General features: G+C 42.0%; 1 protein-coding gene across 1 annotated transcript; it reads left to right on the top strand.

Annotated features, from left to right (window-relative positions):
- Nucleotides 1-12,047: 12,047 nt before the first annotated feature.
- Nucleotides 12,048-17,111, top strand: KRT40 (keratin 40). The gene is made up of 7 exons (XM_030295499.1): nt 12,048-12,494; nt 13,209-13,291; nt 13,554-13,710; nt 14,562-14,723; nt 14,803-14,928; nt 16,273-16,493; nt 17,012-17,111. Exons 1-7 carry the CDS (start codon nt 12,048-12,050, stop codon nt 17,109-17,111), a joined length of 1,296 nt encoding a protein of 431 aa, XP_030151359.1.
- The last annotated feature ends 9,701 nt before the right edge of the window (nt 17,112-26,812 follow it).

The following is a 26,812-nucleotide window of genomic DNA, read 5'->3' as shown; positions in this document are numbered from 1 at the left end:
GCGATGGCTGCTTTGCTCCGTGCCTGATGCTGGAAGAGTCAACCCAGAAGCTTTCGTGTTCACCTGTCTCGTTACCTGCAACTAACTGACTCTGCTTTCCAAGTTGGAACAAGGATGATGTTATCACTGACAACTCTCCCTCAAAAAGAAATCAAGAGACTTTTGATGGCCATATGGTAGATATCAGTGACCCAGGGCAATGTGAACAGGTGGATGCTACAGGCTTCCCAAAGTTTTTCATCTCCTCCATACTAAAGTTTCTCTTTCTTTGGGTGCTTCGGGAATTCTGTTTCCAGTGCTGGGTAGCATCTTTCTGGAAACAGAGGAGCTTCTTCATGATCACGCTAATAAATTTTACATCTCTGGCATAGCACAAATGTCTACAATTACTTTTGTTTATTCTTATTAATTCATTAATGTACTTAACTCCAAAAGTCAGCATTTTAAGAAAAACTAAGAACAATCTGCAAAACTAAACATGGTGACAGTACAAATATTTCTTGCTTTCATTGTTCTTGTTGTTTTATTTTTTTTTTAATTTTTTTTTTCAACGTTTATTTATTTTTGGGACAGAGAGAGACAGAGCATGAACAGGGGAGGGGCAGAGAGAGAGGGAGATACAGAATCGGAAACAGGCTCCAGGCTCTGAGCCATCAGCCCAGAGCCTGACGCGGGGCTCGAACTCACGGACCGCGAGATCGTGACCTGGCTGAAGTCAGACGCTTAACCGACTGCGCCACCCAGGCGCCCCTCTTGTTGTTTTAAAAAAACTAAATGGAAAAAAAAAAAAAAAAACTAAATGGCCTCACATACGCAATGGTCCACCATATCAGCACACTTGCAAATAGACTTTCCCTGACTTGTCCTCCCCAAAAATGGTTTAAGGTATATTGGGAAATACTGAACATGATATGAAGATATAACATATCAACTCCAGGGGACCTGATCTGTTTATGTTAAAAAAAAATTAGTAACCTCATAATGTCATTATTCATTCAGTAAACATTTTTAAATACTTAATGATGTGCCTTGGATTTTATTGTCCCTGCTCAAAATGAGCAGACTGCCTAGTAGGTCAAGCACATGCAAACACAATACCCATTCATTCCTTCATGCAATTAACAATTATTAATTGAAGCAAGGCACTGTATTGTAATAAAAATATTAAGTGCTCTATTAGTAGTGTTAGTAAAGTGCTGTGATACCATAAAATTGAGAACAATTAAGAAATTAAGATTGCTGCCATGGTCACAAACAGGAAAAAGACATAGTCAAAGGCAAAATGACTGAAGCGGGTGGTCAAAGGGATATGGAAGAGAAGAGGCTGTCAGATTAGGCAGTGGCATTATGTCACAAACTGAGCATGGGAACAGAGAAGGAAGAGAGAATTTAAAAAGGAAATACTATATTCTGCTCTAGATATGTCAAGTTTGAGTCACAGGTGGCATATCTAACTAGAGTTTAGATGGCTGGAATTTGCACAACAGTGTTCTAGAGAGGAAGAAGATGTATAAGGGAAGGTGCAGAAGTCTATGTAAAAGTTCTTATCAAGTACTTGCAGAGAGCTTGGTTGAATGCATACAGGATGAAATTTCATGAGGCTAACAGAGTGGCTGCTGGGGGATAAAAAGCTGAATGGAGATACCAAAATTCAGTCAATTCTAACAGACACTGAAATTCCAGTACACCTAGAGATGACAAAGCTCTCCGAGTACCTCTGGCACTCAACTGATGTTCCAGAAGGACACACCAAAAGAGTAAAAAGTACAACCTTGAGTAAAGAACACACCAAATTATACTTTCTCTCAAAAAGTCTAAAACCAAGGCTTAAAGGATTGAGGATCTTCCAGTGATTTAACTTCCTGTCAGAACAAAACTCAACACTCAGCACTCTACAACATATCAAGACTTCCTAAAATACATCATCCAGACTGAAAAACATATAATTAAAAATTGTCAGACACATGAAGAAACAGGAAAATGTCATCCATAATAAAGAGAAAAAGCAGCCAATAAAAACAGGTCCATAGATAACACAGATGTTAGAATCAGCAGACAAAAATTTTATAACAGTTATTATAAGTATTTTCATGGACATAGGGAAAGATGAACACAATGTGAAAGGAAAAAGTGAACAAGATGGGGCGCCTGGGTGGCTCAGTCGGTTAGTCATGCGACTTCAGTTCAGGTCATGATCTCATAATTTGTGAGTTCGAGCCCCACATCAGGCTCTGTGCTGACAGCTCAGAGCCTGCAGCCTGCTTCAGATTCTGTGTCTTCCTCTCTCTCTGCTCATCCTGCACTTGCTCTCTCTCTCTCTCTCTCAAAAATAAACAAACATTAAAAAAACTTTTAAGTGAACAAGATGAAGAAACTCAACAGAAAAGCAAATTTTTAATTTTTATTTAATAATAACAAACTAAATTTTAATTATTTAAATTACAGAGATGCAAATAAAAATTCTAGAACTACAGAGTACCGTCTGAAATAAAGAATTCAATAGATGGCCTTAATATCAGATTGGAAACTGCCAACTAGAAGTGAGGTCAGTGCATAAAGATAACTTAAATAATGTTACAATAGATCAAAATTATCAACACTCAAACAGAGAAAAAAAGGGATTGAAAAAAAATGAACAGAACCTGAGCAGCCTCCTGTTGGACGGTACCAAGTGACCCAACAATTATGAAATAGAAGTTCCACAGTGATAGGAAACTGAGGTAGAAAACTGGGATAGACAAAGGCTAAAAACTGTCTGAATTTAGTGATATATTTTATTAACCTACAAATCCCAAGCAGGTTACACAACCTACATACATACACACACACACACACACACACACACACACACACACACCACCTAGATATATCATAATCAAACTGATGTAATAAAAAAGATTAATAGGGCAGCACCTGGGTGGCTCAGTCGGATAAGCCTCCAACTCTTGATCTCAGCTCAGGTCATGATCTCCTGGTTTGTGGGATGGAGCCCTGCCGTCAGGCTCTGTGCTCACAGCCCAGGCTCACAGGCTGTGAGCACAGAGCCTGCTTGGGATTCTCTCTCTCTCTCTCTCTCTCTCTGTCTCTGTCTCTCTCTCTCGACAAATAAATTAACTTAAAAAAAATCAAATAGAATATCTTAAAAGAAATGAGAGGTAAATACACATTCAACAGAGGACAGCAAAGAGAAAAAGACTGTCAGACTTCTATTCAGATAAAATGGACGTCAGAGGACAATCAAATCTCATTTTCAACGTCCTGGAAATAAAAAAAAAAAAAAAAAAAAAAAGTAACCCAGAGTTCTATAGTTTGCAAAAACCACCTCCAAAATTGAAGGAAAATGAAAACACTTTTGGATAAACAACGTTGATTAAAAAGTGTCATACGAAAGTTCACTTTCAAGCTTTGGTTCACGACGGTGGCTGAGGGGCGCCTGGGTGGCTCAGTCAGTTAAGCGACAGAGTCTGGATTTCCGCTCATGTGGTGACCTCAGAGTCCTGATATGGAGCCCCACGTCAGGCTCTGTGCTGGGCATGGAGCCTGCCCGAGGTTCTCCCTCTCTCTCCCCCCTGCCCCTCCCTTGCTCCTGCATGGTCTTGCTCGCTGTCTCTCAATAAAATAACAAACAAACAAAACAAAACACAACAAAGAAACGAAAAAAAACAAACCCCGATGGTGACTGGGCGGCTCCCAAACTCCCCTCCAACCCACAGAAAACCGGCCTACAGCGACATTCGGAATAACTTCTTACAAAAACCTAAAGGTGATACACAAGGCCACCGAGGCAGGTAGGAGAGGCGGGGACACAACCTTGCCATCAACGCCAGCCTGGGAGCCACCGGCAACCAGGCGGGAACTCAAAACCCGGAGCCTCTGCCTCAGTAGTGGCGCGCTCCACCCCCACCTCACGCATCCCAGTGTTCCGACACGCGCTTGAACGACGAAGCCTGCAAAACACCGAATCTCGAAAACCAACGGCGCTGGCACAGTGCTCAAACTTCAGGCGAAGGGGGCTCACCTGCTTACAGTGAAGCGTGGGCGGCGGGGGGGCAGGCACGAGGACCTGCCACACACACCCAGCACCCTTGCCGGGCAGCACCAGGCCGAAGCTGCCGGCGCCATCTTGGCGCTCTCCTCCGCGCATGCTCCAGAGCAGGAGCATCTCCCAAAAGGGAGCCTTTACACTGACCTGGTGCCTGGGTTTTTGCAGCCGCTGCCCTCTAGGGGACGCCTTTTGATCGCCTGGTTCTGGAGGCCAAGGGAATTTGTGTTCCTGGTCACGTGGGAGTGTAATAATCCGTGTCACCCCGGAAGGAGCTCAGACCTCTGTCTGGCACCCCGATTTTTGTGACTGCTACCAGAGGACACCTGGTGTAGCCAGTGCGGCTAACGCTCATGTGTCCCACGGGGCTGTAAACAAAGCAGAAAGAGTTCATACCCAGGAGCTTGGTCTTTCTGTGAAGAGGCCTAATAGCTGATCATCATGGCTGTGCCTGAGGCTTCTAATGAAACGCACACCTGTGATCCTGTCTAGACGCCTCAGAGGGTGGGCACTGTCTTCACCCTCACCGTCTGCTGCACTTCAGAGCACCAATGTCTCCTGAAAGGGAGTCTGGCGCCCTGGTTTTTGCCTGGTGCCTTCCTGTTTCTGTAGCTGCTGTCCAAGGGACATCCTTTGATTGCCTGGCTGTGGGGGAGGTGTTGGGTTCCTGCATCCCACATGACTGTGGCGGCTGGGGAGATGTTGCTCGGCAGGTTGCCACCCCAAGGACACTACGTAGACAATGCACACCCCCAAGTCTTTCTGTGAAGAGGAGGCTGCTTGCTTATCCTGGAGCGTCAGCCTGAGGGCAAGGCTCCAGGCTGGTCACACATTTAGTGCTGAGCAGCTCTCAGGAATATAGCCTATGAATACCATCATGGTGTTTCCCTCTGTCTTGCTTCGGCTTAGTGGTATGACCCAGAAAAGGGTTTATACACTCATCTCTAGCCCCTATTTTTGTGACCGCTACCCAGAGGAAACCTCCAGATCACCTGGCTTTGGTGGGCAGAGGGGCTTATGCTTACAGTCCCACAGGACTGTATTCATTTGCATACTTTAAAGAGCTAATGCCTAAGAGTCTGGTTCCAGTCAGCCTGAATCTAGATGCTAAGGCCCTCCCCTTTGGGGCACTGACAGGTCTTGGCACATCCTCAACTGCTGGGAGCTATTAAAAATATAATAGGCTACTTGGACAAGCACAGAGGTTGGAGACACAATCGAGAGCCTGGGCAGGGCTGAACAACAGGGCCCAGCTCCTACATGAGGCCACTCCTTCAAGACTGGGAGAGGTGGTTCTTTCGTCTACTGTATAGAAACCAACAAAGAGAGTTGAGCAAGATGAAGAAACAGAGGAATATCTTCCAAATGAAAGAATAAAATAAAACAAAGTGGATTAAAGACTGGAACATAAGATCTGAAACCGCAAAACTCCTAGAAGAAAACATAGGCAGTAAGCTCCTGGATATAGGTCTTGACTATGATTTCTTTTAAATCTGATCCCCACAGCAAAAGGAACAAAAGCAAACAAGTGGGACCACGTCAAACTAAAAAGCTTCTGCACAGCAAAGGAAATCAGCAACAAAATGAAAGGGCAATCTACTGAATGGGAGAAAATATTTACAAATCATATATCTGATAAGGGCAAATGTCCAAAATGTATAAAGAATTCATACAGCTCAATGGCAAAGACACAATCCAATTAAAAAAAAAAGGGCAGAATATCTGAATAGATATTTTTCCAAAGAAGACATACAAAGGGACAATAGGTACATGAAAAGATGTTTACATCATTAATCATGTGGGAGATGCAAATCAATACCACAATGAGATACCATCTCACATCAATCAAAATGGCGGGTATCAAAAAGATCAGAAATAACAAGTGGTGGTAAGATGTGGAGAAAAGGGAACCTCATGCACTTTTGATGAGAATGTAAAATGGTGTAAATTGGAAAACACTATGGAAGTTCCCCCCAAAAAATTAAAAACAGAACTATCAGCAATTCCACTTCTGTGTATTTGTCTGAAGAAAATGAAAACATCAACTCAAAAAGATATATGCACTCCCATGTTAATTGCAGCGTTATTTCCAATAGCCAAGAAATGGAAACAACCTATATATATGGCATATTATTCAGCCATAAGAAAAGAATGAAATCTTCCCATTGCAGTAACATGGATGAACTTCGAGGGCATTATGCTAAGTAAAAAAAAATCAGATGGAGAAAGACAAATACCATATGATCTGTCATATGTGGAATCAAAAACAAATAAATAAATAAAACCAAGTTCATAGTTATGGAGAACAGATTCGTTCCCAAAGGTAGGGAGGTGGGAAGTAGAAAAAAATGGGTGAACTGTTTTGTTTTGGTTCTTTAGTTTAAATAAATTGAACTTTAAAAATAAATAAATCGGGGTGCCTGGTGTCTCAGTCAGTTAAGCGTCTGACTCTTGATTTCGGCTCAGGTTGTGATCTCACAGTTGTGAGATCAAGCCCTGTGTTGGGATTCCACACTGAGCATGGAGCCTGCTTGGGATTCTCTCTCTCTCTCTCTCTCTCTCTCTCTCTCTCTCTCTCTCTCTCTCTCTCTCCCCCTCCCTTTCCCCTACTTGTGTTCTCTATCTAAAATAAAAAAATTAAATTAAATTAAATTAAATTAAATAATAAACCACTTTATAATATAAACAAAAATACTAAGTAAATACATTTTGAAGCTCTACTTCTATTCCATGACACAATGATTCTCCTAAATATTTACCCGAAAGAAATGAAATATATATCCACAAAAATATATATACAAGAATATCTATGGGAGTTTTATTCATGACAGCCCCAAGTAAGAAATACTCCAAATGTTTGTCCAAAGGAGAAAGGACACATGGCAGCATATTCATACAATGAAATACTCCTCAGCAACTTTAAAAAAATAAAATACTGTACTTCTGGTACACATGACAACAGGGATGAAATAAAAACTATGATGTTGAGCCAAGAAACCAGATACAAAAAGGATGCACCCTGTGATTTTACTTATGAAACCCACGAATAGTGAATACCAATCTCTGGTAAAAGGAATCAGAGCGTTGTTTCCCTTTGGGAGGTGGGCACTGAGTGAAAAATGACACACGGGAACATTCTGGTATCCTGGAAATGTCAGATATCTTGACTGGGGTGAGGGTTACATAGGTACATGTGTTTGCCAAAACTGCATTTCAATATATATAAATTTCATCTCAACTGAAAAAAATTGGAGGAACAAAAAGAATAGGTACTTAACAATTATGGAGTTATTGGGAACCAAGATGGATCAGCTGGAGACCTTACACTGACATTAAATTTTACTACTTTTATAAAGTGAAAGATATGCAGGTTGTTTATGCCTTGACAATTCCATGTAGAAGTGACACATTACAGGAGTGCCTGGGTGGCTCAGTCGGTTGGGTGTCCGACTTCAGCTCAGGTCATGATCTCACAGTCGGTGAGTTCGAGGGCCGCATCGGACTCTGTGCTGACAGCTCAGAGCCTGGAGCCTGCTTCCGATTCTGTGTCTCCCTCTCTTTCTGCCCCTCCCCTGCTCATGCTCTGTCTCTCTTTGTCTCAAAAATAGATAAAAACATTAAAAAAAAAAAAAAAGAAGTGACGGGTTACTATTTTTCCCTACAGCAAGGACTAAGACTCAAAGGAGTTACAGGTCTAGATGAAGACAATACAGCTAGTTAGTAACAACACTGGAACTGGAATAAAATGTAACCATTATGACCACCAGGACATTGCTCTTTGTCCTCTGCTAACCTTCCTTGCCCTTTAGCTTTCAATTGTTTTGTAAGCAATTATGTGTCAAAACAGAAACCTCTACTGAGCCAAAGGCTTATATTTTTAGCAAACATTTACTGAAGGCCTATTATATTATGTCCCAAGTGCTGAGGGTAAGAAGAAGACAAATAAGATATACCTATCTTAGACATTTTCTGGGGTGCCTGGATGGCTCAGTCAGTTGAGCATCTGACTTCGGCTCAGGTCATGATCTCACGGTGTTCTGTGGGTTTGAGCCCCAGGTTGAGCTTTGTGCTGACAGCTTCGGATTCTCTGTCTCCCTCTCTCTCTGTTCCTCCCCCACTAGTGCTCGCTCTCTCTTTTTTTCTCTCTCTCTCTCTCCCGCTCTCTCTCTCTCTCTCCAAAATAAAATAAACATTAAAAAATATATATTCAAAAAAAGAGACATTTTCCAAAAAGGGAAAAAAGACCAAGAAACATAAAAATACTGAAACCTTTAAAAGGGATGTAACACATGTGACAGTGGAGGTATGTGCAAATGCTGTGGGGAAAGCCCCATCTCAACATGAGGCAGTTGAGTGGCACTTCATCTGTCTTAACATGTGGGTTTGTGGGGGGCGGGGTACAGAAGAACAGTGGACCAAGGAAACACCACCTACAAAGCAGGAAGGAAGGTTGCAGTTTGGGGTTGTGAGACAAAGTATCAGGAAATTAGCCTAGAAGGGTAAATTGGCACCAGACTGAAAGGGGTCGTATTTGTCAAGGCAGGAAGTTTGGATTTCAGAGGTGGAGACTGACAAAAAAAATAGATCTGTATTTTACATCAGCGAGTGTGGCAGCAGTAAGTGGATGTTCTGAGGTACGGGCATATTTCAAGAAGAAACAATGATGCTATTGTATCATGACCTTTAATGGCATCTGTTTATTTTTCTCTATTCCCAATGTTCCCTTCTTTTGAGGATGATATGCCATAAAAATGAATTCTGGGGGGCGCCTGGGTGGCTCAGTCGGTTAAGCGTCCGACTTCAGCTCAGGTCACGATCTCGCGGTCCGTGAGTTCGAGCCCCGCGTCAGGCTCTGGGCTGATGGCTCAGAGCCTGGAGCCTGCTTCCGATTCTGTGTCTCCCTCTCTCTCTGCCCCTCCCCCGTTCATGCTCTGTCTCTCTCTGTCTCAAAAATAAATAAACGTTAAAAAAAATTTTTTTTAAATGAATTCTGGGCAATTTCAATATTCTAAGATGGGAACTAAGGCTATTGATTGTCATACAACATTATCTAATTAATCAAGCCCCAAATAAATAGTCCTGCATGTTTGTGCATGCGCTCTCTCTCTCTCTCTCTCTCTCTGTCTCTTTCTCTGTCTCTGTCTCTGTCTCTGTCTCTGTCTTTCTCTCTCTCTCTCTCTCTCTCTCTATATATATATATATCCCATAACCAGAAATCAACATTTTACAAATAGAAACTAGGTCAATATAAAAGGAAATACTTATTTTTACTTGCAGTTACTTTATTTTTTCAAGTTTATTTGAGAGAGAGAGAGAGAGCATGAGCAGGGGAGGGGCAGAGAGAGATGCAGAGAGTGAGAATCCCAAGCAGGCTCTGTGTGGTCAGCACAGAGCCCGATGTGGGGCTCAAACTCATGAACCGTGAAATCATGACCTGAGCTGAAATCAAGAGTTGGACACTTAACCAGCTGAGCCACCCAGGGCACCCCCCTGCAGTTACTTTAAAAGAAAGGCACATTGCTACATTTTAATTAACTGAAACCAATGACAGACAACCAAGACATGGGTTCTCTTCAAACACATTTTTCCTTTGACTCATTAGGTTACTGTGGAAATCAGAATTTTCCTTCAGAGGTCTGTATTTTTCAAATATGTTTTTGAATCCCTGCTCATGTCCTCTGCAGAACAGCATCATCATACCATCAGCACTCTAAGAACGTTTAGCATTAAGTATTGAAATGTAAAGAGAATCCCTAAAATCAAACCCAATTCTGCTCAATGAATAATAAACCCTAAGAGTCCATGACCACATCACCTTGAACGTGTCCCATCTTATCTGATCTCAGAAGCTAAGCAAGGTCGTGCCTGGTTAGTACTTGGATGGGAGAATAATATATCCTAAGACACTATTTAAATCCATCTATTTAAGATCTCTTGGTTTGTTTTTGGTTTTGGTCTTTCCATTATCAGCTACCTAGTGTTCACAGAAAAAAAAATTAAGTTTATTTTGGATCATGAAAATTTTCACTTTGTCAGGATAGTGGGGTTTTTTCTTATAAAAATGTTAACGATTCTGGAGGCAATTTGCTCTGCACACCTTTGAAAATGAAATAAATGCCACAATTACACCAAGCAAAGTGAAAGAGATTATGCTCCATAACGGAGATGAAATTCAAGACAGAATCCAAAAAATCTCAAACCCCTATCCATTCGGTATTGCAGCAGGGGTTTCACCCAATGGAACCACTGATCTGGAACTCACATTATAAAATTTTATTCCTCAGTTCCAGTATTTTAAATTTTTATGAAATTGTGACCTTAAAAAATAAGTAAATAAGGGGCGCCTGGGTGGCTCAGTTGGCTAAGTGACTGACTTTGGCTCATGTCATGATCTCGAGGCTCATGAGCTGGAGCCCTGTGTTGGGTTCTGTGCTGACAGCTCAGAGCCTGGAGCCTGCTTCAGATTCTGTGTCTCCCTCTCTCTCTCTGCCCCTCCCCCACTCATACTCTGTCTCTGTCTCTCAGAAATAAATAAAAGTTAAAAACTGAAAAAAAAAAAAAAGGAAATAAGACAAAACAGATTCCATCTCAGAAGTAAACCTTCTGTAGCTCCCTTGCCCCTATTCTGAAGTGTAACCAATGAGGGTTTAGTTTCCTAAGAGATTAAAAGATTGTAACTTAGAGATTTTATTTCACTCTTATTATAGATACAGGTAAAAAAAAGTATATCTCTCATCTAAAAATGAGTCATAGGAGGGACACCTGGGTGGCTCAGTCAGTTGGGCGTCCGACTTCGGCTCAGGTTATGATCTCAAGACTCGTGAGTTTGAGCCCCACATCGGGCTCTGCTGACAGCTCAGAGCCTAGAGTCTGCTTCCAATTCTGTGTCTCCTTCTCTCTCCCCCTCCCCCACTCACATTCTGTCTCTCTCTCTCTCTCTCAAAAATAAATATTTAAAAATTTTTTTTTTAATTTTTTTTTCAACGTTTATTTATTTTTGGGACAGAGAGAGACAGAGCATGAACGGGGGAGGGGCAGAGAGAGAGGGAGACACAGAATCGGAAACAGGCTCCAGGCTCTGAGCCATCAGCCCAGAGCCCGACGCGGGGCTCGAACTCACAGACCGCGAACCGCGAGATCGTGAGCTGGCTAAAGTCGGACGCTTAACCAACTGCGCCACCCAGGCGCCCCTAAAAATTTTTTTAAATAAATAAAAATTAGGCATAGGAAATGTGGAGAAAGCAAGGAAATTTCCGGAAATCATAGATCACAACTCCAGATCTTGATAACCAATTTGTCTTTTGGCCTGGAGGGCACAGATCGTACCCATCTGTTACATAAAGTGACTTTTCAATGTGTGCACAGGTAGACATGATTCACACACACACACACACACACACACACACACACACACACTTTAAACCCAGTACACACCTCACCCCTCCACCATCTGAGCACAGCAAGACCATAAAAAGCGCTGAAAAGACTGCTAACTACAGGGAACATTTTTATGATGGTGGCACAAACAAATAAATGGCATTTAATGAGATGTAATATGAATTTTAAGAGGATACATAAACAATTTCCAGTGCCCAGGATGAAAATGTGTGGGAATATTGTTTTCGTTATTTGTAATGAGTTGTACCTATAATTACTGAGGGGCCACATTTTCTCCATCTTTCCAAAGTCTGCCAAACGGACAGCGCTTCCTAAGAAGATTTTATTCTGGACCAAACATTTTATCCTATTGGCATATGGAAATAGTGTCCTTTTTTAGTAACCTGAAGTTATGCCTCTTTTATGAAGCATAAAACTCTTCCTCAGCAAACAAACAACCCTGATGAGTGTTCATATGACAACTGCCACCAACAGTGATAAGGAAAACATCTGGTCTGTTCCGTAAATACCCATTTGGGGGACTGTATAAAAGTCTCAGGAGGGAAGGAGACCTCGGCAGCCAGTCAGCCGGAGTTCTGCAACTAGTCTTGGTTCTTTGTTCGATAGGATGACTTCGGACTGCTCCCCTACGTGCTGCTCCTCTGAATCCTGTGCCACAGCTTCCGACTGTGTGTTCGCTTCACCCTGTTCCATGGAAACCACTCACCTCCCCAGCGCCCAAGCCACCTCCAGAGGCCAGACCCCTAGCTTCCTATCTGGGTCTCGTTTGGCAACAGGCTGTGTCACACCGTGCTACTTGGCTGGGAATTGTCACATTCCGTGCTTGGTGGGGAGCGGTGCTTGGTGTGAGGATGGGATGTTCAACAGCAACGAGAAGGAGACGATGCAGTTCCTGAACGACAGACTCGCCAACTACCTGGAGAAGGTGCGAGGCCTGGAGGAGATGAACGCGGAGCTGGAGTGCAGGATCCGAGAACAGTGTGAAGGGGAGGTCCCCCTGGTGTGCCCCGATTATCAGTGTTACTTCGACACCATTGAAGATCTCCAGCAAAAGGTCTGGTGTCTCATTGCCCTAATGTTCTACCCTTCCAATCTGGGATTTGCTCCATCTTTATATTTATACTAAAAGAGGCTGTTCTATGGAAGTCCCCCCAGGGAAAGGGGACTTTTCAGGAGGTCATGTGACCCAGAGGAAAGGGTGGTGGGCCGAAAGTCAGGAAACGTCAGCATTAGCCCTGGGGATGCCAGTAATCCCTGACGGCCATAATAAACTCTCTCATGTCCAGACTTTTACCTTCATTGTCCAGAGAGTAAGGAAAAACTGTGTTATACCCAAAGTTAATTCTGTATGCAACACTGGATGTTTATATTTATATTTTAACATAGATATTGAAATGTCATCGTTTTAATCACATAATTTCACCCTAGGAATCATTTTTTTACAGATGAATTTTTATTTTCATGGAGTGGGGATAGAGTCATAATACAAACCACTTATGGAGAAAAATCAGAGTTCAACTGTCAAGGAATATTGCAAAATGTCTTAGGCCATTGAAAAACTAACCTTTTTTATCTATTTCTTTTATAAATTGGTCCTGCTTGTCTCGTCATGAAGTGACATGGCTAATAAGAGAAGTAGGCTGAAAGCTATTTTATACTTTCTTATAAAGACTTTTAAAAGATAAATAATGGCATAGTTGTTAAATGAATAGATATTTAGGTTTCTTTCAAAGGGCCATCTAATACATATAACGACCTTCCTTCCCAGATCTTGTGCACAAAGGCAGAGAATTCTAGACTTGCTGTTCAGCTTGACAACTGCAAACTGGCTGCCGATGACTTTAGGTCAAAGTAAGTTGAATTTGAACTTGAGAATAATTTATGACTGCCTCTCTCTCACTCTCTCTCTCGCGCTGTCTCTCACACACACACAAGTGCGTGTGCACACACCACAAATATTCTCTCTATAAGCTTTTTTAAAGCTAAGAATGCTCACAAAACTCACATTTATTATTTGGGATGTGGCTTCCTTGAGTCCTCTTGTCACTCCCCAGCATCCCCAGCACTGTCTCCAGCCAAGTAAGCGTTGGCTGTATCTCTTTTGCCATGAAAGGTACGAGTCTGAACTGTCTCTTCGCCAGCTGCTGGAGACGGACATTGGCGGCCTGCGTGGGATCCTGGGTGAGTTGACTCTGTGCAAAGCCGATCTGGAGGCCCACGTGGAGTCTCTGAAGGACGATCTCCTTTGCCTTAAGAAAAACCACGAAGAGGTGAGGAAAGTGGCAAAATTGCTGAACGAATGTAGAAGGGACAAAGTCAAACTGATACAGTCCGTGTTGTGTACCTAAATCGAACTTGGGCAGATACCGCTCATGCTGGAACAAAAGTACTCAGGGCACTAATGCTGTTGGGCCTGATCATGGCAGCATGTCCTGTCTCTGGATGTACGTGTGAAATGGCCCTGGCCAGTGCCACATGGATGAACCAAACTGTCCACCTGTCATTGCTGTCTGGAGGGGGTAACTCCCACAAACAGCCTTCCTTGGAGGCTTTCTGGCTCACCTAACTCTAACCTATAAGGTTTGAAAATCTGGATTATCGATAAACACAGGGTGTGAAGGCCATTTCAAAAAGGGGATAACATCTTATGCAATATTTGGGCCAAATTTTTAAAATATTCTGTACCTATAAACTTTTTAAAATCATAAAATATGAAGTATCTGATTATCTCACATCAATGAGGCTAAAGGGTGAAAAGCTGAAAGATGTAATATAGTATATTTCCCCTTTGAGCATTGGTTGATGATAATAATAGCATTTATTGAGACCTTCCTATTTGCCGAGGGCTTTCATAAGTGCTTTCTATAAACATTAACTCATATCTCTCACAATAAGTCTCTGGGAAAGGTAAAATTATTATACCCATTTGCAGATGCAGACACTGAGCTACGAAAAGAGATTGCAACCCAAGCAACTGAATCTAAATCCCTTTAGATTTTTTACACTTTTACTCACTTCTCCCCCAAAACAGAAATGCGACGCCCTTGGGATGTCAAAGTGAATCCCCCCCTTCCCCCGCCCACCCACCCTGTCACACTCTTGACTCCATTCCCCCATTCAGGAGGTCAACTTGCTTCGCGGACAGCTGGGTGACCGACTCAGCGTGGAGCTGGACACTGCCCCCACCGTCGACCTCAACAGGGTCCTGGATGAGATGCGCTGTCAGTATGAAACGGTGCTCGCCAACAACCGCAGAGACGTGGAAGAATGGTTCGCTGTTCAGGTCAGCTCCTGGAGCAGGAAGGTGACAGGCTTCCAGATGTCTGTCTTACTTGGGTCCTCTGATCACACCTGTGTTTCAGACAGAGGAGCTGAATCAGCAGCAGCTGTGCAGCACGGAGCAGCTGCAGGACTGCCAGACAGAGATCCTGGAACTGAAACGCACAGCCAACGCTCTGGAAATTGAGCTCCAAGCACAGCAAAGCCTGGTATGCCACTCACATACTGAGGAGTCAGGCCCCGAGATGCCATCCCCTCTTCCAAACCCCGAGGAGAGAGCCCCACAGTTCATGTGGCAGAAAGTCTCCATTTCCAATGTGCAAGGAGTATATTTCCTTGCCTTTCCTAAATACTGCTGTTTACCGAGCTAGAGGCAGAAGCGATAGGTCAACAGCTTGTACTGTCCCAACGGGATGCCCTGACCGTCCCTTCTGGGCTTGAGTGTGATCCTGCAGCACCTTCCAGAGACAGGGAGAGAGGGGAAGAGCAGGAGCAGAATGAGAACAGAACCTCTGAGTCAAAGGCACTCGAGCATTCCAGTGGGTTTTGAAGCTCTTTTTTTTTTTTTTTAATCTTTTTTTAATGTTTATTTATTTCTGAGACAGAGAGAGACAGAGCATGAGTGGGGGAGGGGCAGACAGAGGGAGACACAGAATCGGAAGCAGGCTCCAGGCTCTGAGCTGTCAGCACAGAGCCCGATGCGGGGCTCGAACTCACAAACCGTGAGATCGTGACCTGAGCTGAAGTCGGTCACTCAACCGACTGAGCCACCCAGGCGCCCCTGAAGCTCTTTTGATTCGGGCCAGGTTTCTAAGCTCACCATCATAGAAAACAATGGTATTCAAACTCTGCATTCTACCACTATCCTAAACTTTCCCAGGATCCACATCTCAACTGGACCCTTCACTGAACCCCCCCCCCCGACCCCCACCAAGCAACGAGGATACCGTGCACTGAAGATAACACTAGCCAGTTCCAGTCAAACACCCCTGTCTGTGCCACGTTAGGCCCTATGGAGACTAGGTGAATGACAGCTGTGCATTCATCTTGTGAGAGCCTTACTTTATGGGATAAATCCCTTTACTAAGCCCGTTATACAGATGAGGAAGATTGAGATTCAGATTAAGTTGCAGGGATCATGCAGTTTTTAAGAGGCAAAAGTGGAAGCTGGATCCAGCTGGTTCAATCCCAGAGCCTCTTAACTCCCACTATATGGCTCCTCCCTGCCTCAAGTCGATACCCAACTTCAGTATACTGAAGGTTGCAGCGGGCTTGGTGGTGTTAGTAATAACTCTTACCTAGCTTTTAAAGTTTTTTTTTCAGGAACTCTTCAAAATGCTTTACACATATCACTCATTTCATCCTCACAACCCTCCTAGGAGATAGGTACTTTGCATTGCCCACTTGTTATAGAATAAAACTAAGGCTCAGAGAAGCTAAGTAATTTTCAGAATGTCACTAGGCTACACTAGGGTAGAGAAAGGCTTTGGAAACAGGCACTCTGATCCCAGGGATTATGTTATACAGCCCTCCTGAGGACACTTCTTCTGCAGACAGACTCTCTGGAATGCACTGTGGCGGAGACTGAGGCCCAGTACGGCGCACAGCTGGCCCAGATGCAGTGCCTGATCGATAACGTGGAGAACCAGCTGGCGGAGATCCGCTGTGACCTGGAGCGGCAGAACCAGGAGTACGAGGTGCTGCTGGACACAAAGGCCCGGCTGGAGTGTGAGATCAACACGTACCGGGGTCTCCTTGAGAGTGAGGACAGCAGGCAAGTTCCACACGTTTATTCTCAAAATCCCCCAAGTCACAAAGAGGCTCTTGTAGGAGAATCCTGTTTCCCCAAGATCTGCCCAAGGTCAAACCTCTCTAATGTGTTAAAGGATCTCCTTACAAGAGTTAAAAAAAAAAAACAAAAACAAAAACAACAACAACCATAACTGAGGCTAATCACACGATATTAGAAGTGTTCACAAAGTATTCTAAATTCTAAAGCAGAATAAGTATCACACATAAAATTCCATGCTGGAGATCTCCCTTGGCTCCTGCCTCCCACCAAAGGCATAAGAGGACATTTTGCAAAGTGAAGTAAATACATATAGTTGTATTGAGCTGGCACAGCTGCAATGGGCATGAAGCGACAATGCTGGGTCCAGGCATAAAATAGGCTTAAGTCAAATGTTATTCTGCAAAGAGCGTTCAAAGAGTGGCAGATTTGGGCACGATCTTTTCTGAGTTGAAATGTTATCCAGCTTTCCCCTGTTGAACTTAGTTCAAATTTCTCCACAGGCTTCCCTGTCACCCATGTTCTACCACAAGCACGTCAGACAACACTTGTGAGCCATACTCCGGGTATGTGATTTGCACGCTCGAAAACTGCTGTGTGTGAATGCTAAACCCCCAGCGCGGCAGATGGAGGCTTCAAAGCCAGCAGCGTCCTGGAAAGGAGATGGGGGCTTCAGTCAGAGACATCCAAACTTGAAAGTCAAGAAGGGTTTTCCATCCTGGGGAGCCTGGGTGGCTCAGCCGGTTGAGTGTCCCACTCTTGGTTTCGGCTCAGGTCATGATCCCAGCACGTGGGATTGAGCCCAAATCAAGCTCTGCACTGAGCATGGAGCCTGCTTGAGATTCTCTCTCTCTTCCTCTGCCCCTCTTCCCCTCTTGCTAATGCTCTCTCTCTCTCTCTCTCTCTCTCTCTCAAATAAAATTTTAAAAAAGGGTTTCTATCCTGAACTTGTCCTCTAAACATCCTCAGTATATTTCTGCTTTATCATTTCCTCTCCTGCCAGCTTATTTGTGATATTCTAGGAGTCTATAAAGCTTTCTTGCTAATCTCCAAATAAAATGTGTTCCATTTTTTTTAGCATGGTAAATATAAACTTTGTGGCTTATTACTGCAGATGTGATAACCATGTGATGCCAAGGTAATTGCCTAAACCCATGCCGACAGTTTGATTTTGCACAAAACAAAGCTGAAAATAGTTTTTTAACTCCTCAATTACAAACAGGTTAACTAATCAATGCAAAATGTCATATATCTTGGAAGACAGTTGGAACTTTAGGAATAAATTTTATTTTATTTGTAATTACAAAAGTTCAAGATTCCATTTTTTTTTTCAATTTGGCACACGAAAGGGGAAAAAAGTCAGTTATAATTCCACACCCGAAATATCCATTCTCGGTATCTTGGGAACTTACAGTTTTCTTTCTTACAATAGGTTTTTCCATACAGTGGTAATCATATTTACATATGCACATAGTTGAGTAGCGTATTTTTTTACTATGTCATGTAAGCATTTTCAATCCTAATAAACATATAAGATTGTCTTGTGACCATTATGTTAGCGGCTGCATAAAATACCATAAGGTACATAGGTCTGTTATTGAACATTGGGGTATAAGAATAATTATTCACAGGGGTGCCTGGGTGGCTCAGTCGGTGGAGCGTCCGACTTCGGCTCAGGTCATGATCTCACTGTTCATGAGTTCAAGCCCCACGTCGGGCTCTGTGCTGACAGCTCAGAGCCTGCAGCCTGCTTTGGATTCTGTGTCTCCCTTTCTTTCTGCTCCTCCCCTTCTTGCACTCTGTCTCTCTCTCTCTCAAAAATAAATAAACATTAAAATTTTTAAAAAAAGAAGAATTAGGGGGCGCCTGGGTGGCGCAGTCGGTTAAGCGTCCGACTTCAGCCAGGTCACGATCTCGTGGTCCGTGAGTTCGAGCCCCGCGTCAGGCTCTGGGCTGATGGCTCAGAGCCTGGAGCCTGTTTCCGATTCTGTGTCTCCCTCTCTCTCTGCCCCTCCCCCGTTCATGCTCTGTCTCTCTCTGTCCCAAAAATAAAAAAATAAACGCTGAAAAAAAAAATTAAAAAAAAAAAGAATTATTCACATACATTTATTTATTTATTTATTTTTTTATGAAATTTATTGACAAATTGGTTTCCATACAACACCCAGTGCTCATCCCAAAAGGTGCCCTCCTCAATACCCATCACCCACCCTCCCCTCCCTCCCACCCCCCATCAACCCTCAGTTTGTTCTCAGTTTTTAACAGTCTCTTATGCTTTGGCTCTCTCCCACTCTAACCTCTTTTTTTTTTTTTTTCCTTCCCCTCCCCCATGGGTTCCTGTTAAGTTTCTCAGGATCCACATAAGAGTGAAACCATATGGTATCTGTCTTTCTCTGTATGGCTTATTTCACTTAGCATTACACTCTCCAGTTCCATCCACGTTGCTACAAAGGGCCATATTTCATTTTTTCTCATTGCCACATAGTATTCCATTGTGTATATAAACCACAATTTCTTTATCCATTCATCAGTTGATGGACATTTAGGCTCTTTCCATAATTTGGCTATTGTTGAGAGTGCTGCTATGAACATTGGGGTACAAGTGCCCCTATGCATCAGTACTCCTGTATCCCTTGGATAAATTCCTAGCAGATTCACATACATTTAAAAAGCAAAACAGAGGGGCGCCTGGATGGCTCAGTACAGCTCAGAGCCTAGAGCCTGCTTCAGATTCTGTGTCTCCCTCTCTTTCTGCCCCTATCCCACTTGCGCGCGCGCTCTCTTTCTCTCAAAGATAAAAAAACACTAAAAAAAATTTTTTTAGTAAATAAATAAAAAAGCAAAACAGAGAACTCCACTTCCAGAAGATGAAATAGATGTACATTTCCTTGTTCCTCTTCCTAAGTTTGGCTAAAAACCCTAGAAATTACACATAAAACAAATACAGCATGAAGGAGATCTTTATGGTGCATATCTTGAGTTGTGTATCATGAATGCTGAGGTAGTTACATGAATCTACATATGTGAAAGAAATACACACATCATATACACACACATTGTGTACATATATATATACACATTGTATCCATGTCAACTTCTTGACTTTACAATTGAACTATAGCTGAGCAAGATATAACCACTATAACCACAGGAGAAAGCTAGATACATGGGACCTCTATGCACCATCTTTGCAACTTCCTGTGGGTCTGTAATTGTTTCAAAATGCACATGTTCTTTTAAAAAACACATAGTGGTTTTTAACCCAGAGGTTTCCACCATATCAATCTCTGCCATCCACCCACCCTCAGACTTTCCCACGGTTTCTTCTCTGCCTTGGTCAAGATTATGGCAAAGCAAATATTCAGCATCTGTAATAATTCCCAACGAGCTATATCCAATTTCCTCTCAGAAAAATGCACATGACTACCTTCTCTCGATCTATAACATTTTGTATGGATTCACTAATCTATTTTTATTTTCTGAGTTAAAAATATTTCCAGTTTGGCTTAATGCAAAATCAAAGTGGAACTGAAGTAGGAAAATATCCTTAAGATAGAATAACCACTTTGGGGACTCTCATGTTACTTTTAGCCTTTCATAACTATTTTTAGTTTTGGCATAGTATTGCACTAAATATTATGTTAAAGACATAGTCTAATTCTAGATCTGACCTCTTCTTGGGTTAGTCTGCCTGTTCTAAATGGTGTTAGGGTGGGAGGACTCCAGCTTCTTTTTTTTTTTTTTTTTAACCATAGTACACTTTCACTGGCCAAATGGTCTTTCCTTTCTACTTTCCAACAATGATAAAAACTTCTAAAATCCTAGGGGCATTAAATTATGTTTACTTTGCAGTAGTGTAATAGATTCATATTTGCATGGCAATAAATATGTTTTTAAATCTGGTTATTGGAAAAGTATAGACCAAAATTATCATTGATACAAATCTGGATCATTGTGAGCTCTATAGTTAACCAACACCCCACAACAAAGTAATTGCTAATGATGATGCTAAATAGTCACATTAAGTGAATTATGCACAAAGAGGAAAGATTTCCATCACTGAAAACTGTGACATCCCAAAACAGCCCTCAGAAGCCTTCCTCCAGGGACACCTCGGTGGCTCAGTCTGTTAAGCATCTGACTCCTGGTTTCGGTTCAGGTCATAACATAATCTCATGGTTTCATGAGTTTGAGCCCCAGAGGCAGGCTCTGTGCTGACAGTGCAGAGCCTGCTTGGGATTCTCAGTCTCCCTCCCTCCCTGCCCCTCCCCCACTCATGCTGTCTCTGTGTCTCTCAGGATAAATAAACTTAAAAAAAAAAGCCTTCCTCCAAACTGTAGGAATTCCATCTTTTTCCATGTGGGCATATGCAGTAGGCATTCCCCTGGGTTGTCAAACACTGAAAAATGGCCACTGTACTTTTGGATAAAACAGTTAAGGCCTTTCTTGGTAAAATCTAGTAGAATCCTAATTTTAGTTAATAATGCAACATCTTCATAGCTTTAATAATGCACTAAATAAGATGCCTGTATTTTTAGCACCGAGTGTTGCATAAAAAGTAAAATCTAAAATATAACATATCATGGGGTGCCTGGGTGGCTCAGTCGGTTAAGCGTCTGACTTCAGCTCAGGTCATGATCTCGTAGTTTGTGAGCTCAAGCCCCGAAACGTGCTCTGTGCTGACAGCTCAGAGCCTGGAGTCTGTTTCAAATTCTGTGTCTCCCTCTCTCTCTGCCCCTCCCCCTATTCATGTACTGTCTTTCTCTGTCTCTCAAAAATAAATACACATTAAAGAATCTTTTTTAAATAATAAAAATATAAAATAAAATATAATGCATCACTCATCTGTAAGAACCAGCACAAAACTTTGCATTCTAGGTTCTGAGTACAGCCCACCATGAGGACACTCAGGCAAAACAATGGCCTCAAAATTTGCCTGCTCTAAATGCAAGAAGCATTCATGACTTGAGGACACAGGCTCCTCATTGTATCTATTTAGTATTTACAATTCATGGGTTCCTTGCTGGCCCCACAAAGGCCATATTCCCTCCCTATATATCAGCTACTTAGCTCAGGCTGGACCTAAAGCCCATCCTTCCTCTCCCCTGCACTGCCCCTTTCCCAGAAGGCTCCAGCCAGGACAATGCTGTGAAGGGAACTCCTCTCTATCACTCTCAGACTTGCTCTCCCAGCATTTGGAACATGCTGCCTCCCGTCTCTTGAACTAAAGATTAAAGCCCTGGTTACACCTTTCCTAACTGCAAGGGGACAGGAAAGAGTAATCTTCCCCTGTGCCCCCAAGGAGAGGAGAATCAAATATGGGTGAGCCCTGGATTCTCTCCCAGAGCAGCCTTGAAACACCTAGATGGAGAAAAATGGAGGGAACCTCAACAATAAATACGCCCTGGAGAAACAAAGCAAGGAGAGCTTGGAGCATGGCAAGGAATACAGTTTGGTTAGAGTGTATGCAGGGGGTACAGGAGCCATGGGATGTGAAGTACAGTCAGCTGGATCAAGACTATGGCAAGTCTTGATTGCCTGGCAATCAAGAATTTGTACTTTGCTCTCAGGAAGCGCTGGGTATTTCTGCACCGGAAAATGGTGTTATGTTAAGGCAGACAAAGAAGGTCTTCAAGATAGGCTACGTCATATCATGCTTATAGGTTAGCCAGATTTCGCAAAGTCAACAAATGAGCTGGTGGCAGCAAAATGATGGTAACAGATAGATACCCACTGCTGTCTCAAAAAAATGGGTAATGAAGGAAAGACACTGCCTTCAAAGCCAAAGTGGCTACATAGCTAGGAGTTAGACAATATTAAGATCTGTAACAAACATGCTTACAGGGAAAGGAAAATTGATCAAGTAGTAAAGAAGATGTGCAAGATGCAAGAAAAGGGTACATAATTGATGAAATGTGGTCCTGAAAGAAACAAAGAGAAGTTAGCTCCAGAGCACAAATAAAGCAGTCAGCCATGCAACGAAGGAAAATCACTGCCTGAGATACACAAGAAGAGAAGTGATAAGATGGAGAAAAGAGTACAAAAACAAAGATATAACAAAAATAGTTGTCTAACTCTTTTTTAAAAAAAATTTAATGTTTATTTATCTATCTTGAGAGAGAGAGCATGTGCAAGCAGGGGAAGGGCAAAGAGAGAGGGAGGGACAGAAAGAATCCCAAACAAGCTCTGGGCTGCCCGTGCAGAGCCCGACTGGGGGCTCAAACTCACAAACGGTGAGATTATGACCTGAGCCAAAATCAAGAGTCAACGCTTAGCAGACTGAGCCACCCAGGTGCCCCATGTCAAACTCTTCTTCTGATTCTGAAAGTGATACAGCCAATTTGTGGGATATGTACAAAAACATAAAGAAGAAAATAACTCTCATTAATAATTATAAAATGCAAAGAAGTCCACTCTTAACATTTAGATATCTTTCCTTCCAGTCCTTTTTACACGTTTTTAAAATTATTACTATTTCAAATGCTGTTATTTTGTGAAGCAAAATTTGTCCATTTTTTTGTGGTTTCTTGATTTTGAGTCACTGTTATAAAGGCCTTCCTCCACTCTTCATTTGTGAAAGAATTCTCTTATGCTTTCTCTTAGCACATTTATGACTTCCATTTTTCACAAGTGAAATTACAAATGACCCATTTGTAATTCAAGTACATGAATAAAGTAGTAAGCATTCATAGAGCTACACAGCTCTATCAAATCTTAACTTTCTATGTTAACCATACTTCACTGGGATTTCATTTTCATACAAGAAAACGTATCAATGGTGGAAAGCATGTAGTTCCATGAAACTTGAAAACCATACACAGTCATGTAATCACATCCAGATCGAGACATAGACTAGAACATCAAGATGTGAAATATCGACCTTGAGAATTCCTTCATGCTCCTTCCCAGTCAGCTCACCTCCCTCATGAGGAGACAACCACTATTCTGATACCTGACACCGTAGAAGAGTTTGGCCTGTTCTTAAAGTTAATATAAATGTAATCATACTGTTTGTACCCTTTTGTGCCTAAATTCTTCAGGTTGATATATATTTTTTTAATGTTTATTATTTTTGAGAGAGAGAGAGAGCGCACGGAAGAGAGAGAGAGCACGAGTGGGGGAGGGGCAGAGAGAGAGGGAGACACAGAATCCAAAGCACGCTCCGTGCTGACAGCTCAGAGCCTGACACGGGGCTCAAACCCATGAACCATGAGATCATGACCTGAGCTGAAGTCAGACGCTTAACCAACTGAGCCACCCAGACGACCCAGGTTGACATGTTTTTGAAGTTCATCCACGTCATTGTGAATACCAATAGTTCATTCTTTTTGTTGTCAAGTTACTAACCTATTCTATGAATATACCACAGTCTGTTGATCCATTGTGTTGTTTGTGAGCATTTGGCTTGTTTCCATTTGGGTGCCATTAAGAATAAAACTGCTAGAAGCATTTTTATGCAAGTCTTTTTGTGTACATACGCACTCATTTCTCTCGGGCATAGAACTAGTCATGATACTGCTGTGTCAAAGGGAAGGTCCTTTATATCTCAAGTGGATATTTTCACCCAGCCAGTGGCTTGTGCTTTCTCTTTCTTAGTGGTATATTTTGATCAGTAAAAGACTTTAACTATGATGAAGTCAAATTCATTGTTTTATGTTTAGTGCTCTCCACGTGCTAGTAGTCTTTGTCTGAACAAGGTTATGAAGATCTTCTTCCATGTTGCCTTCTAAAAGTTCCATACCTGTAACCTTCACATTTAAGTATTTAATCCATCTTGAATTAATTTTTATATAGAGTGTGAGGTACAGCTCAAGATGTATCGATCTCTGCTATACGCAATTATCTAATTGATCGGCAACATTTATTGAAAAGGCTATCCTTTTCTCATGGACTTACTTCGGAAACGTTGTCAAAAATCAACTGACCATATGTATGTGAGACGATTTCTAGAATCTTTATTCTATTTCACTGATCCACTTGCCAACCCTTATGCCAATATCACACTGTCTGATTATAGTAGCAGTATAGTAACTTGTATGAATTTATACTCCCACCAGCAATAAATGAGAGGCTGTATACAGTACATTTGTTACCAAACTGTGATTTTTTTTTCAGTATGATAGGGAGAAAGATAAAATAAAATCTCAGTGTAGTTTAAATTTACATTTCTTCTTTATGAGTAACATTGAGCATTTTTTCTAAGGTTCTTTGTAAATTAAGTGCCTGTTGTATTTTCTTTCTGGTCACTGTCTATGGAGTTATTGCAAATATACCTTCCCAGTTTGTCATCTGTCTTCCAATTTTATAGGTTGTGTTTTGTACCAATGTAAAAGTTATCTGATGTTGTCAGATTTATAAGTTTTTATGGTTTCTTTATTTCAGTCATTATTAGAAAGGCCTTCTGTCTTCAACTTTATAAAAAGAATTCTCATATTTTTAGCACAATTATGATTGCATTTTTCACATTTGAATCTTTGATCAATTTGCAATATGTCTTACTAGGAAGGATGAGTCATTATCCCAACATTTCCTGCCCTGCCTTCTACCTCAAGTGATACAGAATTGTCCCCAAACTACATATGATAGTCTATCTTTCCCCCACTAGTTTTATTTATTTTTTTTTTAATTTTTTTTTCAACGTTTATTTATTTTTCGGACAGAGAGAGACAGAGCATGAACGGGGGAGGGGCAGAGAGAGAGGGAGACACAGAATCGGAAACAGGCTCCAGGCTCTGAGCCATCAGCCCAGAGCCTGACGCGGGGCTTGAACTCCCGGACCACGAGATCGTGACCTGGCTGAAGTCAGACGCTTAACCGACTGCGCCACCCAGGCGCCCCATCCCCCACTAGTTTTAAATGTCACATTTATCATACACTAAATTCCAGTCTGTTTGGAAGTCTATTTTAGACCTCTTATTCTATTCTATTGATCTGACTATTCATGCATCAATACTATAGTATTTTGATTAGTGAGTCTTTAAAATAGGAAGAACTAGTCTCTCTGGGGCTTCCTCTTATAGAAGTTTCCTGGCTATTCAAATTTGATTAACTTTTCTCATAAAACTTCAGAATTATCTTGCCTGGTTAAAAAAAAAATCACATTTTTGAGATTGGGAGGATCTCAATAAGTTTAGTGGGATCTAAGTTAAATTAATGTGGAGATAATTGACATTTTTATAGTGATGGATATAGTATTTCAGTCCAAGAACATGATATATCTTTCCATTTATTCTAGTTTTCTGTCCTTCAATGTATTTTAATATTTTATTCATGTAGTCTACCTTTCTAACTAAATTTATTCCTGTGCATTTTATATTTGGTGGCACTATTGTAAATTAATGTTTTTTCCTTACCTTATGTGATATGCAGAATAATGCGCCCCCAAAGATGTTCATATCCTAATCCTACAGCTTTTGAATATGTTAGGCTACATGACAAAGGGGAAGTAAGGCCACTAATCAGCTGACCTTAAAATAGGAAGATTATCCTAGATGATATGAGTGGGCCCAATATAATCACAAGGGCCTTAAGGGTGGAAGAGGGAAGCAGAAGAGTCAGTGTCAGAGTGACGCCGCATGAGAAAGACTCCCCACTGCTGGCTTTGAAGACAGAAAGAGGCCAGGAGCTAAGGAGCCTGTGCAGCCTCTAGAAGCTAGAAAAGGCAAGATAATTGTTCTCTCCTAGAGCCTCCATAAAGGAACAGGAACAAATAAATTTCTTTCTTTTTTTAAATTTTTATTTGAGAGAGAGAGAGCATGAGCAGGAGAGAGGGGGAAGAGGGGGACAGAGAGAGAGAGAGAGAGAGAGAGGGAGAGAGAAAGAAAATCCTAACCCTGATGCAGGGCTCAATCCCACGACTCCGGAATCATCACCTGAGCCTAAATCAAGAGAGTCGGATGCTCAACCAAATGAGCCAGCTAGGCACCCCAAAAATAACTTTATTTATTTATTTATTTATTTATTTATTTATTTATTTATTTTCGGGACAGAGATAGACAGAGCATGAACGGGGGAGGGGCAGAGAGAGAGGGAGACACAGAATCAGAAGCAGGCTCCAGGCTCTGAGCCATCAGCCCAGAGCCCGACGCGGGGCTTGAACTCACGGACCGCGAGATCGTGACCTGGCTGAAGTCGGACGCTTAACCGACTGTGCCAGGCGCCCTCCAAAAATAACTTTCTTAAGAAAACACTGAGAAAGTATTCCTGAGAATGAAAACCACACACCTTTCAACACATCATGTTTAAACAGCAAATATAAACCAACCCCAAGACAAATTGTTAGCTAATGTAATTCCACAAGCAAA

This window comes from Lynx canadensis, chromosome E1 (genome assembly GCF_007474595.2).
Source record: "Lynx canadensis isolate LIC74 chromosome E1, mLynCan4.pri.v2, whole genome shotgun sequence".
NCBI classification, from domain to species: domain Eukaryota; kingdom Metazoa; phylum Chordata; class Mammalia; order Carnivora; family Felidae; genus Lynx; species Lynx canadensis.
This window is presented reverse-complemented; position numbering and strand designations above follow the sequence as displayed.

Excerpts from the sequence above, each read along its gene's own strand:
- KRT40 (XM_030295499.1), top strand. The coding sequence starts at position 12,048 with ATGACTTCGGACTGCTCCCCTACGTGCTGCTCCTCTGAATCCTGTGCC. Across the intron at positions 14,724-14,802 it reads AAGAATGGTTCGCTGTTCAG|ACAGAGGAGCTGAATCAGCA; the intron begins GTCAGCTCCTGG and ends CCTGTGTTTCAG. Across the intron at positions 16,494-17,011 it reads CTTGAGAGTGAGGACAGCAG|GCTTCCCTGTCACCCATGTT; the intron begins GCAAGTTCCACA and ends ATTTCTCCACAG.